Source organism: Pezoporus flaviventris, unplaced genomic scaffold, assembly GCF_033815535.1.
Source record: "Pezoporus flaviventris isolate CSIRO_AGI_PZ_B2104156 unplaced genomic scaffold, CSIRO_AGI_Pfla_v1 ptg000509l, whole genome shotgun sequence".
NCBI classification, from domain to species: domain Eukaryota; kingdom Metazoa; phylum Chordata; class Aves; order Psittaciformes; family Psittacidae; genus Pezoporus; species Pezoporus flaviventris.
In genome coordinates this window covers 39,435-54,573 of record NW_026893056.1, presented here as the reverse complement: position 1 = coordinate 54,573, position 15,139 = coordinate 39,435, and the positions used below count along the sequence as shown (strand labels likewise).

General features: G+C 51.5%; 1 protein-coding gene across 4 annotated transcripts in view; it reads right to left on the bottom strand.

The window, feature by feature from the left end:
- The window catches only part of LOC133263874 (nuclear pore complex protein Nup98-Nup96-like), a 37,870-nt gene extending 23,383 nt beyond the window's left edge, over window positions 1-14,487 (bottom strand). Inside the window, exons 1-12 of one of the 4 annotated variants that reach the window (XM_061443721.1) lie at window positions 14,376-14,487; window positions 10,843-10,939; window positions 9,892-9,990; window positions 9,284-9,463; window positions 8,467-8,606; window positions 7,492-7,599; window positions 6,559-6,742; window positions 4,816-4,979; window positions 3,854-3,991; window positions 3,069-3,156; window positions 660-752; window positions 232-372 (exon numbers count right to left, since the gene is read on the bottom strand). In XM_061443721.1, the coding sequence (XP_061299705.1) occupies window positions 232-372; window positions 660-752; window positions 3,069-3,156; window positions 3,854-3,991; window positions 4,816-4,979; window positions 6,559-6,742; window positions 7,492-7,599; window positions 8,467-8,606; window positions 9,284-9,463; window positions 9,892-9,990; window positions 10,843-10,915 (1,408 nt within the window). In that variant the 5' untranslated portion in view covers window positions 10,916-10,939; window positions 14,376-14,487. The other 3 variants (XM_061443723.1, XM_061443722.1, XM_061443724.1) reach the window with 3 other exon arrangements.
- Between the last annotated feature and the right edge of the window lie 652 nt (window positions 14,488-15,139).

Below are 15,139 nucleotides of genomic sequence, written 5' to 3'. Positions count from 1 at the left end.
GAAGATGAAGCTCTAAAATAGCTGCAATTACACAGCTTGAAAAAGTACATATAATTAGCACCAAAAATGCCATTAAGATGGTCTCCCCTGCTACTGAGAACAGAAGTGCTCAAACAGATGCTCAAACATCTCTCTTCCCTCCAAAGGATTTGAGTGGGATGTGCTCCTATGTTTAGGCACATTCAAAACAAGGGAGAAGCAGCAGTTACACTGAGGTTAACCCACACTTACCCACAGCAGGCTGAGGGGCTCCAAAGCCCAGAGTAGCTGTTGATGTATTGAATCCTGGTGCTCCAAACGCTCCTGTTCCCAGTGTTCCACCAAGTTTGGGCTGGGTGTTCCCAAACAGAGACGTCTGTCCTGCCCCAAGAGCTGCAGCACAAGAGATACTGTCATTTACTACAACACTGGGACAAACTCACAAGCCAGTTTATCCCACAGCAAAGAATCAGTTATTTACTGAACTGCAGCTCCTGCTGGCTGGAGTTTCTAAAAGGTTACCTGGCACCATGTTAGAAGCTCTACTGGGTTCTGATCCGAGACAGAGATTGATGGTTTCAAGCTTAAACATCTACATTAGAGTCAGCAACAAGGCTGTACTATCACTGATGCTTGAGGACTATGCTTAGGCTGACATGGAATACACTGGTCAATCCTACCTGTTCCAAATCCGGTCCCAAGGCCAGTTCCCAGGGTCCCAGTTGCAGGTTTATTTCCAAACAAACTGTTTCCAGCAGTGTTGGCACCAAACCCTTCAGGAACAGAACCAGAAGCTCATTAATCTACTATAGTAGCGGTGGAATTAAAAGATGCATGTAAAATACATAGGTATTCCCAGCTCAGAGACAGCCCCGCAATAGTTAAGGTCTGATTTCACACTGTTTCCAACAGTGGGAGTTCAACTGACAAGCAGCAAGAAGGGACTTCAATGGTAAAAGTTTCATAACACATACTTATGAAATAATAATGACAATACTACTGAAATAACACTGAAAAGATCCGAGGAGAAGGTGTTTCATCTTCTCAAGCTCTCCAATGTGTTACAACCTTCCCAGTTTTACTGACAGCCAGAACGGACACGGTGATGCTGTTTCTGGCAATGGAATGAAGTGGTTTAAGTTTCTGCTGCTGCTGGGAAATAACAAATCCCATTTTATACTGTTTACACGACACACACTTCCCTGATTCTTACCAACAAAGAAGGTAACAACTCGGACTCTTGGAAGCACACAGCTCAAAGATACACCTCTAACAGTATCCAAGTACAATCCAAACCTGACATCAGACAGGTTAGTTCTTACAGTGAAGATTGTGGAACCACCCCATGGTTACTTTGTGTGCAGACAGAACTGGACTAGAGAACTGCAGTCATGAACCAACATCAGGAACAGCTTAGACTCAAACTCTGCTCTTCCTATAACTGCACCACTGCAAGTAATACAGGCGAATTAAAACCCCACACTACACCCAGTAGTGTTCACCACACAGTGTCAACACACAGGCCATGAGGATCTCAGGAGGGACAAGGAACTCGGAAGCAACTCTCACAAATACCATGATGGGGTGAGTTTGCCCAGGGTGGGTCACCACAATGAAGCTGTGCTTAAAAGGGACTGCCCCAGGAACCCAACAATTTCTTCCCCATCTCTATTCTGGCCAGCTGGGAAATGAGGCTTACTCACTACACACTTCATTACCTGAACAGTTAATAAAATAACCCCAAACAGAACAAAGGACATATCTAAACGCCCTCCTGCTCACTTTCAGGAACAGTTTTGTTGCTCTCAGATACAGCAGAAAAAAGACAAAGCAGATGACACAGAAGCTCTGTACAGGAAGATGGTCATAGACTTGAACCATCCCTGCACATTTCTCAGGTTCAGTCACACACTTGTTCAGCAGGTCCCTGATGTTGGTGTCAGGAAGCCAACAGGAACATACAAACCCCAGTTCTTTAAGACTTTCATCTTTCACACCATGAAAACCAACAACAGCTTCCAGTTAAACCAGAACTGACTGCTTCATTTTACCTGTGCTCCAGTGCACAATCTCCCTCCACTTGCTACCAAGCTGCAGCATCACTGGTTATACCCGACTTCCTTCATCACTCCTGGCACCAGAGCGTTTGCAGCCTCTGCACACACCTCTGTTCTCTGAATACTCTGATTTCAGTCTAAGTAGAGGCTTCAGTTTCTCTTTTGCTCTTATCAGAACAGCAGTACTTGAAACTATCTATCCCTGAGGGAGTACCATCAAGAGGAATGACTGAATGGTATGGGTTGGAAAGGACCTTAAGAGATCAACCAGCCCCAACCCCCTGCCATGGGCAGGGACCCCTTCCACTGGAGCAGCTTGCTCCAAGCCCCTGTGTCCAACCTGGCCTTGAACACTGCCAGGGATGGGGCAGCCACAGCTTCTCTGGGCACCCTGTGCCAGCGCCTCAGCACCCTCCCAGGGAAGAGCTTCTGCCCAAGAGCTCAGCTCAGTCTCCCCTCAGGCAGGTTAAAGCCATTCCCCCTGGCCTGTCCCTACAGGCCCTTGTCCCAAGCCCCTCTCCAGGTTTTCTGTAGCCTCTGCTATAGGAAGCAGAGCTGCTCTAAGGTCTCCCCAGAGCACAGCAGAGGGGCAGGATCCCCTCCCTGAGCTGCTGCTCATACTCTGGGCATGCAGCCCAGCACACAGGGGGGATTCTGGGCTCAAGCGCACCCTGAAGCTGGGTCATGGGGAGCTTCTCCTCACCTAGCACTCCAAGCCCTTCTCCTCAGGCTCCATCCCATCTCCTCCAGCCTGGGTTTGTGCCTGGAATTGCCTTACTGGGGCAAACCAGCATCCTCTCTAACAGGAAAGGTATAAAAAAGTATCCAAGATGCTCCCCTGCAGCAACATGCATCAGGAGCACGGCTTACCTGAGAATCTTAACACCCAGAACATTTAGCATGCAATACTCAGCAGCCAAGTGTGTGTGGTATATGCAGTACAGTGCTAAGTGACTGAAACCCCACTTGTTAAATATGTACCAAAAGTGGAAGTGTTTGAATTGGTTCCTAAAGTCAGGGTTGGTTTGTTACCAAAGAGCCCGCCACCGGTGGTTGTACCAAACGAGGGAGCGCTGGTCGTGGTGGTTCCAAATCCAGCAGGCTTGTTCCCAAACAGGGTCTAGAAGGGAGAAACATCAATGTGGAAACCTCGTGGACTCATTCATTTGTTACACCGTTAAGCAAGAAAGCAGAATTGAAGGCAAGCACACGTGAAGCCACGCAACCCAGGCTCCCAGCAGTGGTGTTATCTGCACACAGTGTGCAGCAAGCACCTTCTGGAAGCAAGTATTACAGCTGGACTTGTTCTTAAGGGTTTTTCCAACCTAACTGCAAGCCATTACACCCAGGATGACCCAATATCAGTAATCAAGTTTTGTTAAGTCATCATCATCACAACTTAAGCATCTGCATTTTCAGGCATCCCTAGGTCTCTCCTGTGTTTTATCACTCAAGACATTACTTATGGAATCAGGGAATGTTTTGCGTTGGAACAGACCTTAAAGCTCCTCCAGTTCCAACCCCTGCCATGGGCAGGTGAACCTTCCACTAGAGGAGGTTGCTTCAAGCCCATGTCCAACCTGGCCTTATTTCTACCACACCAGTCCTATGCACATGCTTATGCTCTTCAGTTCACAAAAACCCCACTAGTCCTGAATCTTGGGCACCTTAACTCTTAAGTTCAGACACCTAAGTTAGGACATCTAAGATAATGGATATTTTCATGCAGGTCAGCACCCAGGAAGAGGACTCCTAAGCCATTTATTCCCATTTCATTTCCTCTAGTTCTGCTTTTGTGTAACAAAGCACAGACATACCGAACCGCCAACACCAAATCCCGTGTTGGGTTGTCCAAAGAGCCCAGTTCCAGTTCCAAACCCAGTCCCAGCATTTGTATTGGCAGCTGTTCCAAAAAGGCCTCCAGGCTGTGAGGGCTGGGTCACCCCAAAGAGACCCTATGGACAGGAATTAGGTTAAGCTCATGGTACAGTGCTCCTCCAGGTCTGCACTGGTGATATTGGAACTAAAACACAGTCAGTGACTAGAATGACGCTGCAACATCAGCCCTTGCGCTGGGGGACGATGGGTGAAAGGCATTTCAGAAGCTTTTGTCATTCTCCAAGAGATACAGTACAAAAACGAAATTAAAAGCGTCAAATAAAAGAGCAAAGAATTTATGCTCCACGCTTCAAAGGCTGCTGGAATTTCCTCATCACTTTGAGCAAGAGAAAGTGGAAAAGAAACATCTCACTCATCACTGAGGGAGAGGATACTGGAATTTCCTCATCGCTTTGACAGGAAAAAGAAATATTTTCTGGGAGAAGTCATAAGATATTCAGGAAGTGTATAGCATAGTTGGAGGCAGAGCCTCAGCTATGCCACAGGTTACAGCTGTACAGCATCCTTCTACCAGAAGAAGCCCATGAATGCCTTCATTAGCCACCAGGAAGCACAGAATTGGTAATGAATCCCACAGGATGTTAAGAATGGAATTATTTTGCCTCTGTGAACATAAGAGACACCTGAACTGATAGAGCAGACAGCTTAAAGAAAGGAATGGGTGAAGCTGTTTGGTAACAGCTGTTCTGCTGCCCATTATCATGGGTGAAGTTTCCCTTGGCAAGAAGCTGCTTGCTCAGATGGTGGCACTCAGAGCTTTGCATCCTCATTTGATGAAGCTGTACCACAGTCTGAGGAAGATCTAAATCCCTGTGTCCTGTGTCTACTGGAGTAGCTACAGCCAAACTTCCACCTTTAGGGTTCAAACAGTTTCTCTTACCATTGTGCTCGTGTTGGGCTGTCCCAGGGTGTTGGTGTTCCCAAAAGAAAAGCCAGTGTTCTGCGTCGTTGTGGGCTGGCCAAAAGGTTTGTTGAACAGACTTGTAGTTTGAGGCTGCTGACCAAAAAGCCCCCCGGTGGTTCCTGTTCCAAAGCCAGTTGTACCTGCAACAGAGAAAGACATTGGTTAAAACACCCTCAAGTATTTATCCAAACCTGCAAGGCTTCCACACTCCAAGGTGCTGCGAGGGCTGGAGCAGCTCTGCTCTGGAGCCAGGCTGAGAGAGCTGGGCTGGGGCAGCCTGGAGAAGAGAAGGCTCCTGAAGGGGAGACCTCAGAGCAGCTCCAGTGCCTGAAGGGGCTGCAGGGAACCTGGAGAGGGGCTTGGGACAAGGGATGTAGGGCCAGGCCAAGGGGAATGGCTTTAACCTGCCCGAGGGGAGACTGAGCTGAGCTCTTAGGCAGAAGCTCTTCCCTGGGAGGGTGCTGAGGCGCTGGCACAGGGTGCCCAGAGAAGCTGTGGCTGCCCCATCCCTGGCAGTGCTCAAGGCCAGGCTGGACACAGGGGCTTGGAGCAAGCCGCTCTAGCGGAAGGTGTCCATGCCCATGGCAGGGGGTGGAAGTGCATGAGCTTTAGGGTCTCCCAACCCAAACCATTCTGTGAGTGTCCTGGCTTCAGCTGTAACAGTTACTTCTTTTAATCTCAGTAGCTGGTGCAGTGCTGTGGTTTTGACTTCAGCATGAGAACAGTGCTGATAACACCATTGCTTTTAGCTGTCACTAAGTAATGCTTACTCCAGTCAAGGACTTCTTAATCTCATGCTCTGCGAGTGAAGGGGGGCACAAGAAGCCAGGTGGAAGCAGAGACAGCACACCTGATCCAAACTGGCCAAAGGGGTATTACATACCAACAGCACTGTGCCCAGTATGGAAACTGGGGGCAGTCACCCAAAGGCCTGGATTCCTGCTCGGGTCAGGCTGGGTATCGGTCAGCGGGTGGTGAGCAATTGTATCGGGCATCACTTGTGTTTGCTGGGGTTTTTTCCCTTTCCCTTTACAGTTTCATGTTCTCTCCCCTTGTTGTTTCCCTTATCATTATTATTAGTAGTAGTTTTGTATTATACCCTAGTTACTGGACTGTTCTTATCTCAACGCATGGGGTTTACATTCTTTCCATTCTCCTCCCCATCCTGCTGGGAGCCGAGGGTAAAGTGGGAATGAGTGAGTGGCTGCGTGGTGCTGAGTTACTGGCTGGGGTTCAACCACCACAATGAGTCTATGATAAAATAGGTCACACCCTGCTCTGTGGTGGAGAAAAGCCCCTGGCAGAGTCTAGTCTGGCTGCTATAAATCAACCAGCCTGTTTCCAGGCAATGTATCTGTGCTCCTTAGCAGAAGTAGAACCCTGACTTCAGCACTAACCAATGCCCCCACCCCGCCCACCATCACCAACATCCTGGTGGGTTTGTTTCAAACTGCTCTCCTCGCCCACGAGGCAGCTGACTTCCCTGGGAAGCAGATGCTCTAGTAAGCTGCTTTCCAGCAGAACCCAGGGGATGTGGAGGAAGTTACAGTCCCTGAAGAGTAAATGGAGATTCCTACAGCAAGGGACCTGATTAGCGAATGCTGATAATACAACCAGGAATATTCTGAGCTCACACCAGAGTTTCCTCATCTTTTGTTAGAACAGGTCCTTAAATAGCTTATCCAGTCACAGTAAGGACAGGGGCCAGGCAGTACTTACTGGTTCCAAAAGGAGTTTTATTCTGTCCATATGAAAAGCCAGTACTAGTAGTAGAAGAGCCAAAAAGCCCTGTAGCTGTACTTGACGTAGCTGTAGAAGACCCAAACAAGCCTGCAGCTGCTCCAGCTCCTACAGGGTTGGAGGGTCCTTTCCTGTTTGCCTGGTAGTCTTCCAAACGCAGTTCCTAGCAAAGGAAAAGCCAGTTCTCTTTACACAGGGTAAGGCTGGACAAGCGTGAGCAGCAGCTCGCACAGCGTTCAAACCTACACTGAGATGAGGGTACTGAGAAAAGCTGCGTGCCCACATCCTTAAAAGAGGGACCATAAACAGGACCTTCACTTCAGTGCAAGCCAGGCTGCATGGGGCTTGGAGCAAGCTGCTCTGGTGGAAGGTGTCCCTGCCTGTGGCAGGGGGGTGGGAAATGGATGAGCTTTAAGGTCCCTTCAACCCAACTATTCCATCATCCTATGACCTAAACTCAGATTCATGTTTGGGCTTCCAGTTTACATCTCAGAGCTCTTTCAGATCTTTTCAGGAGAAAACTTGCTTTGAAGTCCCAGGTAAGTCAACTTGAATGGAAATGCTTCAGGTTAAACCCTTGGAAACATTACCTTGTATTAAACAACTTTGCTTTGCCTGAGATTCTGCCATTATCTCAGCACTGCAGGACTATATCTGGGTACATGGGGAGATGGAATTGTAGCTCCTCAAGAACTGCAGTGTTAAGCATTTAAATCCAAATGCAATTAATTTGGTGATACATGAAGCGTGAAGTGTTTTACTTGATGACACCCCTCTTCTGTGGGTGCTGCAGATATTGAAGGTCACACTGCTAATACACAGCACAGCAGATACTCACTACAGCCACAAAAACCTCTACTAACCCAACACTATCAGACAAGCAAGATGAGTGTCTGAGCACTGATGACTGACCTCCAGAGATTTGCTTTCATATTCTTTCATGGCCGTGATGCATTGGTGCTTGGTGTTGATGTTGGTGCTGACACCAGATTTTACCATAGTATCTGTACCAGTTGGTGGCTGCAAGAGAAGAGGTCAAGATGTGAGGTTTAAACCCGGACAGAGCTTTGTTTGAACCCCTAGAGCTCTTTTAGTGGTTGCTGTGAACACCTAAGTTGAGCACAGGACCTGAGCAGTGGATCAGTGCTCTCTGTATAGCTGGGGCCTCACCCTGTGACGTGGTTCAGCAGCAACCGAGGGTGGAATTTCCCCTGTGAACACCTAGAACAAGGCAGGGCCGCTCCATTCAGTTTCACTTTAGGAGCAATTTATACAATCTTTGAACCAAATCCTCCAGCTCTGCCTGGATGTCATTATCCCCCATTCTCCTTGACTGCACCATGGAAATGCACATCAGCAGCACTCAGCCTGCACAAGTTGTCAGAGTTTTGCCTCTGCCCCAAACCAGCGAAGTCTGTGCGTTAAATCAGCTCAGTGCAGAAGTGAAGAGGGCTGAGATTTGTGTGAACCAGTACTGGGGTAACAGAACACCTCCTGCCACCAGGAATCAGTTCCCCATTTCCATGGTGGGTTCTCTTCTGAGCCACCCTCCATTTTCAAGTGCCACAGAACCTCTGTGATGTTATTCAACCCTTTCTTAAGGGGAATTCATCCAGAGAACACCAGGGATGAGCCCCACATTCCACTTCACATTTCTAAGACTTAGGGCTCACATTTATTTTGTCCCGTTCCAAAACATCTCATTGCTGTCAGCATTTAGCACTGATCACCTGGAATTCTGCCCCATCCCTGGCAGTGCTCAAGGCCAGGCTGGACATGGCTTGGAGCAACCTGCTCTAGTGGACCAAGACAGCACTTCACACAAATAACTGCAAAACTTCCTCCTACAGCAAGCAGGTTTGAGTAGGAAGGAAAAACAGAACTTACATTAAACTTAATAGTCGTGCCAGTTGGAGCAGCAGTGAAACTAGTCGGGCCAAAAAGAGAGCCAGAGGTACTGCCAAAGGGATTGGAAGTGGTGTTAGTGGTTCCAAAGAGCCCCCCGCTGCTGGTGCTGGTTCCAAAGTCTGGAAGAAACATGAAAAGAAAGAAGTCAGTACTAAAGAAACCGGAATTCTAAAGCTTCAACCCAAATACTTTATAAATTACAGAAGAGTTTGAAATGGAAACCCCAGCACAGGAAGTACACGGGGCTGCTGGAGTGAGGCCAGAGGAGGTCATGGAGATGCTGCAAGGGCTGGAGCAGCTCTGCTCTGGAGCCACGCTGAGAGAGCTGGGCTGGGGCAGCCTGGAGAAGAGAAGGCTCCTGAAGGGGAGACCCGAGAGCAGCTCCAGTGCCTGAAGGGGCTGCAGGAAAGCTGGAGAGGGGCTTGGGACAAGGGCCTGTAGGGCCAGCCCAAGGGGGAATGGCTTGGAAGGGGCTTAGAGCAAGCTGCTCTGGTGGAAGGCGTCCCTGCCCATGGCAGCAGGATGGAACTGGAAGAGCTTTAAGGTCCCGTCCAACCCAACCAAGTCTGGGATTCTATGAAAAGTTATGGCTAGAATCACAGCTACGGATTTTGTAGCCATAATCCTCACTCTTGGCTACTGTGGACCACAACAGCATCACTATATCCTTCAGGAGAAGGAATAACACCAACCCCACACTTAACGCTTGCAGCAGCTGCACACGTGCAGCAAGAACGTTCAGGGCTCTTCAAAGGCAACAAGCAATGGTCAGGGGACATGCAGCACTTTTACTCACTTCCAAACCCAGCTGGCTTATTCTGTGCAAAGGCATTGCTCTGGGATGAGAAGAGGCCTCCACCAGTGCTGGTTGTTCCGAACAGGCTGTTTGATGTCCCGGTTGAGGTTCCAAAGCCAAAGCCAGTGCTTGTGGAGGAGGTGGCTGGCTGATTAAATGTTGTGGAACCAAATAATCCTCCTGCAGACAGAAGCAGAGCATTAATCATTTGCCCTCATCAATTGCTTGTGGGTTTTGGGGTTCAACTATTCAGAACAGCAGGTCACTATTTTGGGGTGTCAGAGTTGCCCCACTCACACATCCCAGTCCTTATGGGCTTCCCTATGCTCTTTAAGAGCATTTTAAATGAAACAGTTTTGACCTAACAAAGGATCACAGCTTCCTCTTGAGGACACTGACAGACCAGTAATCATTTGCACTCATCGACTGCCTGAGGGTGTTGAGGGTTTTGTTGCTGTTTCGGGAAGAGTTTTTTGGTTGGGTGGGTTGTGTTGTTGCATTTGCTGATGGCTGCTTCGGTTTCTGTCTCTTCCTTTCCTTCCCCATGTATTTTTAATAACATCCTTCTCTCAGGACTGGTTTCCCCTACGACCACACCACAGCAGTACCTGGTTTTGTCTGTGTACTCCCGAAGAGGCCTCCAGTGTTGTTGTTTGAGCCAAAGGCGGATGTTCCAAACGCTCCTCCGCTTGTCCCAAAGCCAGCATCTGAAATTACCATTGGAGTTTAGATAAGCTCCATTCTGAACACGGGCACAAGGAACTAAATGTTGTCACTGCCTTTTTAATGTCCCAAAAGAAGCTTGCGCACGCCTGTCTACACATCGGTGCCTGGGGTATGGGAAGTGGAATCATTAATACTTGTATGGAGCTCCTGAAGCAAAGGGCTGGGATATATTGAGTCAGTCACCTCTGCACAATGCAAAGAGACTGCTCTGCAGGGGCTTTACCACTTCTAGTGACCCCTGGCAATATAAGCAGCACTGGTGTGCATCCTTCCTACAGAGAGAGCGTATAAACAGTTCCTGGTCTGATTTAGGGGCTATGACCTCACTTGTTGTGGTACCTACAATGTGAACCTCCACAAGACACCCCTCAGAGTACAGAATATTCTTTCCAAGACTTCCCAACCGATCCAGTATTAACTGAAAGAACCCCCACCCCAGCAAGGTGGCCTTCATCTGAGCATTTGAGCTAATCCTCCTCTTCAAAAAGGCAGTTCCCACAACTGTGGAATCCTGGTATCACAGAATCATAGAATAGTTAGGGTTGGAAAGGACCTTAAGATCATCCAGTTCCAACCCCCCTGCCATGGGCAGGGACACCTCACACTAAACCATGGCACCCAAGGCTCTGTCCAACCTGGCCTTGAACACTGCCAGGGATGGAGCATTCACAACTCCCCTGGGTAACCCATTCTGGTGCCTCAGCACCCAAATTAGGAGCTTGGTCAGTGCAGAAGCCTGCCCCTGACTCAGCCCTGATTCCATCACAAAGAACCACCACCTGATCCTCCAGGAACAACCACCTGCAGTGCTGAAAAGTCAGTTTATTACTTACTTTGTCCAAATGTTGAAGTTGTCCCGAAACCGGTGCTGCCTCCAAACGGAGTCCCAAAGGATTTGTTAAACATTTTTGGGATGTATCAGGTTCTTCCCTTCAACCTGCAAAGAAGAAGTCAGCTTTTAGTTAAAACGTATCTTCAAAATTCATTTGTCAGCTTCCTCGGGGTGGATGTAAGCAACATAATGAGTCCTGAAGCCACAAAACACGTGACAGCAGGTTTATGTCGCACTGAGCAATGTAAAGCACTGTCTCAGCACCAGAAGGGACAAGGAACTAATGCTCTGGTGACGTCCCAAAGAAGCTGCCTCCCACCCTTAATTACAGGGAGGTTTTTCTGTACAACTTCCACATGGAGCCTGTAGGGCCAGGCCAAGGGGAATGGCTTGAACCTGCCCGAGGGGAGACTGAGCTGAGCTCTTAGGCAGAAGCTCTTCCCTGGGAGGGTGCTGAGGCGCTGGCACAGGGTGCCCAGAGAAGCTGTGGCTGCCCCATCCCTGGCAGTGCTCAAGGCCAGGCTGGACACAGGGGCTTGGAGCAAGCTGCTCTATGGAAGGGGTCCCTGCCCGTGGCAGGGGTTGGGGCTGGATGAGCTCTAAGCTCCCTTCATCCCAGCCCATGCCATGAGCCATGGTTCTATGACTGATAAAATCCTAAACAGAACTACTCCCCTGATCCATGTGTTTCCAACAAAACCTTCCAGAACATCCCACACTAACAGCACTCTTCACATCTGTGTCTACAGCATCTGACCCACCTCAACACAAGCTCAGTCCTGCTCAACCACGGGGGTTGTAACTGGATGATCTCAAGGTTCCTTCCACACAAACCATTCTATGATTCTATCTCAACTCCTGAAAGAGCACCAATGGGACACCTTGCTACAGGCACACACAGGATTCACACTGCAGCTCCTGCAGCACTCTCAGGGTTTTCCATGACATTTCCATTAAACCCCTTTTGCCAACTCCTTCAAATAAGACAAAGCAGAACCACACACAACACAGGAATTGCAGGAATACCCCTTCCATCTGCTTCTCATTAACACTCATGGGGCTGTACTTTCTAAAGCTCATTGCTTCCAAGTCCTTGCTCAGGGGAGTTTCACCCCAGTTCACAACCCACTGGTTCATTTCCATATACATTCAGCTCTGCTGCCTCACCCCAGTCCCTTCTCCAAGCACTAACACAATGTTACAGCTCTCCAACAACCCCACAACACATCCTTAGCCTGCTCCAAACGGAGCTGCCTTTTCCTGCACTGAGGCTGGCACCTGCTGGCTTCAACGTGGAAAATGCTGCTGTTATCCAGAGAACAATTCGGTGTTGGCAGCAGCATTAATCCACAGCAACACAGGACTAAGAAGTTTAGAAAACTAAGAGCTGGCCCCTACCAGGAACATTTACAAAGCACTGCTTATGGTCATGTTAGGTTAACACTGTTCCATGTGAAGTCACGCTGACCTGGAGCACTTTGGCACTTTTAAATTGCATTTAGGTTTTCCAGGAGGCTCCATCATCCAAACCAGCGATAAACTCATGGAATGGTTTGAGTTGAAGGGACCTTAAAGCTCCTCCAGCTCCAACCCCTGCCACGGGCAGGGACCCCTTCCATAGAGCAGCTTGCTCCAAGCCCCTGTGTCCAACCTGGCCTTGAGCACTGCCAGGGATGGGGCAGCCACAGCTTCTCTGGGCACCCTGTGCCAGCGCCTCAGCACCCTCCCAGGGAAGAGCTTCTGCCTAAGAGCTCAGCTCAGTCTCCCCTCGGGCAGGTTCAAGCCATTCCCCTTGGCCTGGCCCTCCAGGCCCTTGTCCCAAGCCCCTCGTCTGCCTTCCTGCAGCCCCTTTAGGCACTGGAAGCTGCTCTGAGGCCTCCTCAGAGCCTTCTCTTCTCCCAGCGGCAGTACCTATCAAGCATTCTCCGTGTGGTCATCAATAACCCAGGTTAATCTCCAGACACACACACTTCTTCTGTCCAGTTTCACAGTTCTTCCATAGCTCCCTAATTCCAACTCCTCCTATACCCTCCTAACCCAAAGGAGACACACACATACTCTGCACAGCCACTCCAGAGTGAAGGCACTAAATCCATCATGCATGAAACCATAGGTATTTTTTCCCCAAAACCTGTAACACCCTTGGGAACAGCCAATCCTGGATCCTGAGCAGCTGGAGCTCTACCACCTGTATCTCTGCAGCCATCCCAGTGCGCTGGGGACCACAGCAGCAAGGAGCAAATCAGGATCTGACACATTAAGAGTAACTTGGATGATGTTTGGTGTTATCGTCAGCTACTCACAACAGCAGGACACTGCTCTGCAGCTGTAAGAAGTCTTCCTACTCACACATCCAAGTTCTTATGGACTTCCCTGGACACTTTAGGAGACTTTAAACAACACACTTCTGGTATTAGAAGGAAAAAGCTGATCTGACAGACTATCAGAGCACCCCGAGCCTGAAGAACATCGCGTCATTCTGTGACTTATGCCTTAAAAATGCCCTATTTGACCATTTTAACACTTAGAAGATCAATTTTACCCCGGGACTCCTCAAACTCCACACACCCACCTCAGCTGCTCTCTTCTCTACCTGTACAGACTATTCATGGCCACTCTGTCCCTAAGGAGCTCCCACTGAAGGGCACCTGAAGTGTCCCCACAGCTTTCAGTTGTTCAGCCTCGTTATTCTCAGCCTTACTTGCAGCTCTTACAGCCCCTCTCCTTCCACTGCTCCCCTTACTGAGGCCGCTGCTCCTTCACAGGCAGACTGTTAAATGCCAAACTGTTTCAGAAGAAACCTGAAGCGCAGTTTTGGGTAAGGCAAACGAGTTATTAAGGTCTCCTCCTCCTGCAGGATTCACCACCTCTGGAGCTTGGGCTTTACGTGGTCACTGGTGCCGGGGGCCCAGAAGAGCACCCTTCCCCCGGGGGACGGTGCACGCAGACACCGGGCTCCCGCCTGCACGCGTCAAACCTTGTGTTAAACCAAACGTGTGCCGTGAGCCGCGGCACGGGAGCACACCCGGAGCTCCCGGCCGCAGGAACACCGGCGGCAGGCAGGAACCGAGCCCCAGTTACAGCAGGGTGAGCAGGAGATGGGCTCCTCCACATCCCGGCCCCCCGCTGAGCACCACCCCCGGTCGGAGAGGAGCTCCCCCCGCTCCCGCGGGTCTGAGGGCACTTCACACCGTACAAAGCCCCAGCCACACCGAAGGGACCCGAGTTAACTCCAGTCAAACCCCACTCCCGACGGCGGGCCTGGGGGGCAGGCGCCCTGCGGACGGGTCCGGTCAGCCCGGAGCCACCGGCACCGCCGTTAACTCCCCCCGCACCTCCAACGGGGACCCGACAGCGCCAGCGCCGGTTTCTCACGCACAGACGGGGCCCCGCAGCAGCCTCCCCATGCCGGGCCCCTCAGCGCGGGCCGAGCCACGCCCCCCCCCCCCCCCGTCCGCGCCCTCCCCCGGGCCGGGCCCGGAGCCCCCCGCAGCCCCGGGACCGTTGCCCCCCCCCTCCATCCCCGGGGCTCACCCGCGGGACCCCCCGGGCCGGGCCGGGCCGGGCCTCGCCGCTCCCGCGGTGCCGCCGCCTCACGCAGGGGAAGCTGCGTCACAGCCCGCTCCGCGCCTCCCAGCGTCCCCCGCGCGCTCAGCGCCCATTGGCTGCCGCCCTTCAGGAGCGAGGCTGCTCCCCCGCCCTCCCCGGGGGGAACAGAGAAAGCTTGGCGCTGACTGGCTGAAAGGGCGCATTACGTCTGCCGCGCCCTGAGCGCTGATTGGTGTGACGCATGGAGGGGGCGAGGCTCGTGCTGCGGAAGGGTCCAGAACGCCGCATCGCAGCCCCGCCCAACATCCGGGGCGTTCGTGGGCGGGGCTTCTCCCGGCAGGGCCAATCGGAGCTAGCTGCGGCGCCTGCGTAGGGGGCGGGGCCCGCAGCCTTAAAGGGGTCGTGAGGCGGCGCGCGCGGCTCGGTGCGTGAGGGGGGGCCGGGACCGGAGCGGGGCCCGACCCGGGGGGCGGCGGGGGCTGGGGAGCGCGGCGAGGGGCGGGGGCGGCTCCGGCTGCTGCTCCGGGGGGCCTCAGGCAGAGGGAGCGTCCGTGGGGTCACAGCGCTGCGAGGGCTCCGGGTCCGGGTGTGGGGTGCCTGGGGGCGCTCCGGGGCTCTGTGGTTACTGCGGGGTCTGGGCAGCGAGGCCGGACGGGGCGGCGGCGGCTGCGCCCCCGGAGGGGTCACTGGGGAGTTGCGGTCGGGCTCCTCGGGGCACTCTGTGGTTCCCAGGGGGTGTCGGAGCGCTC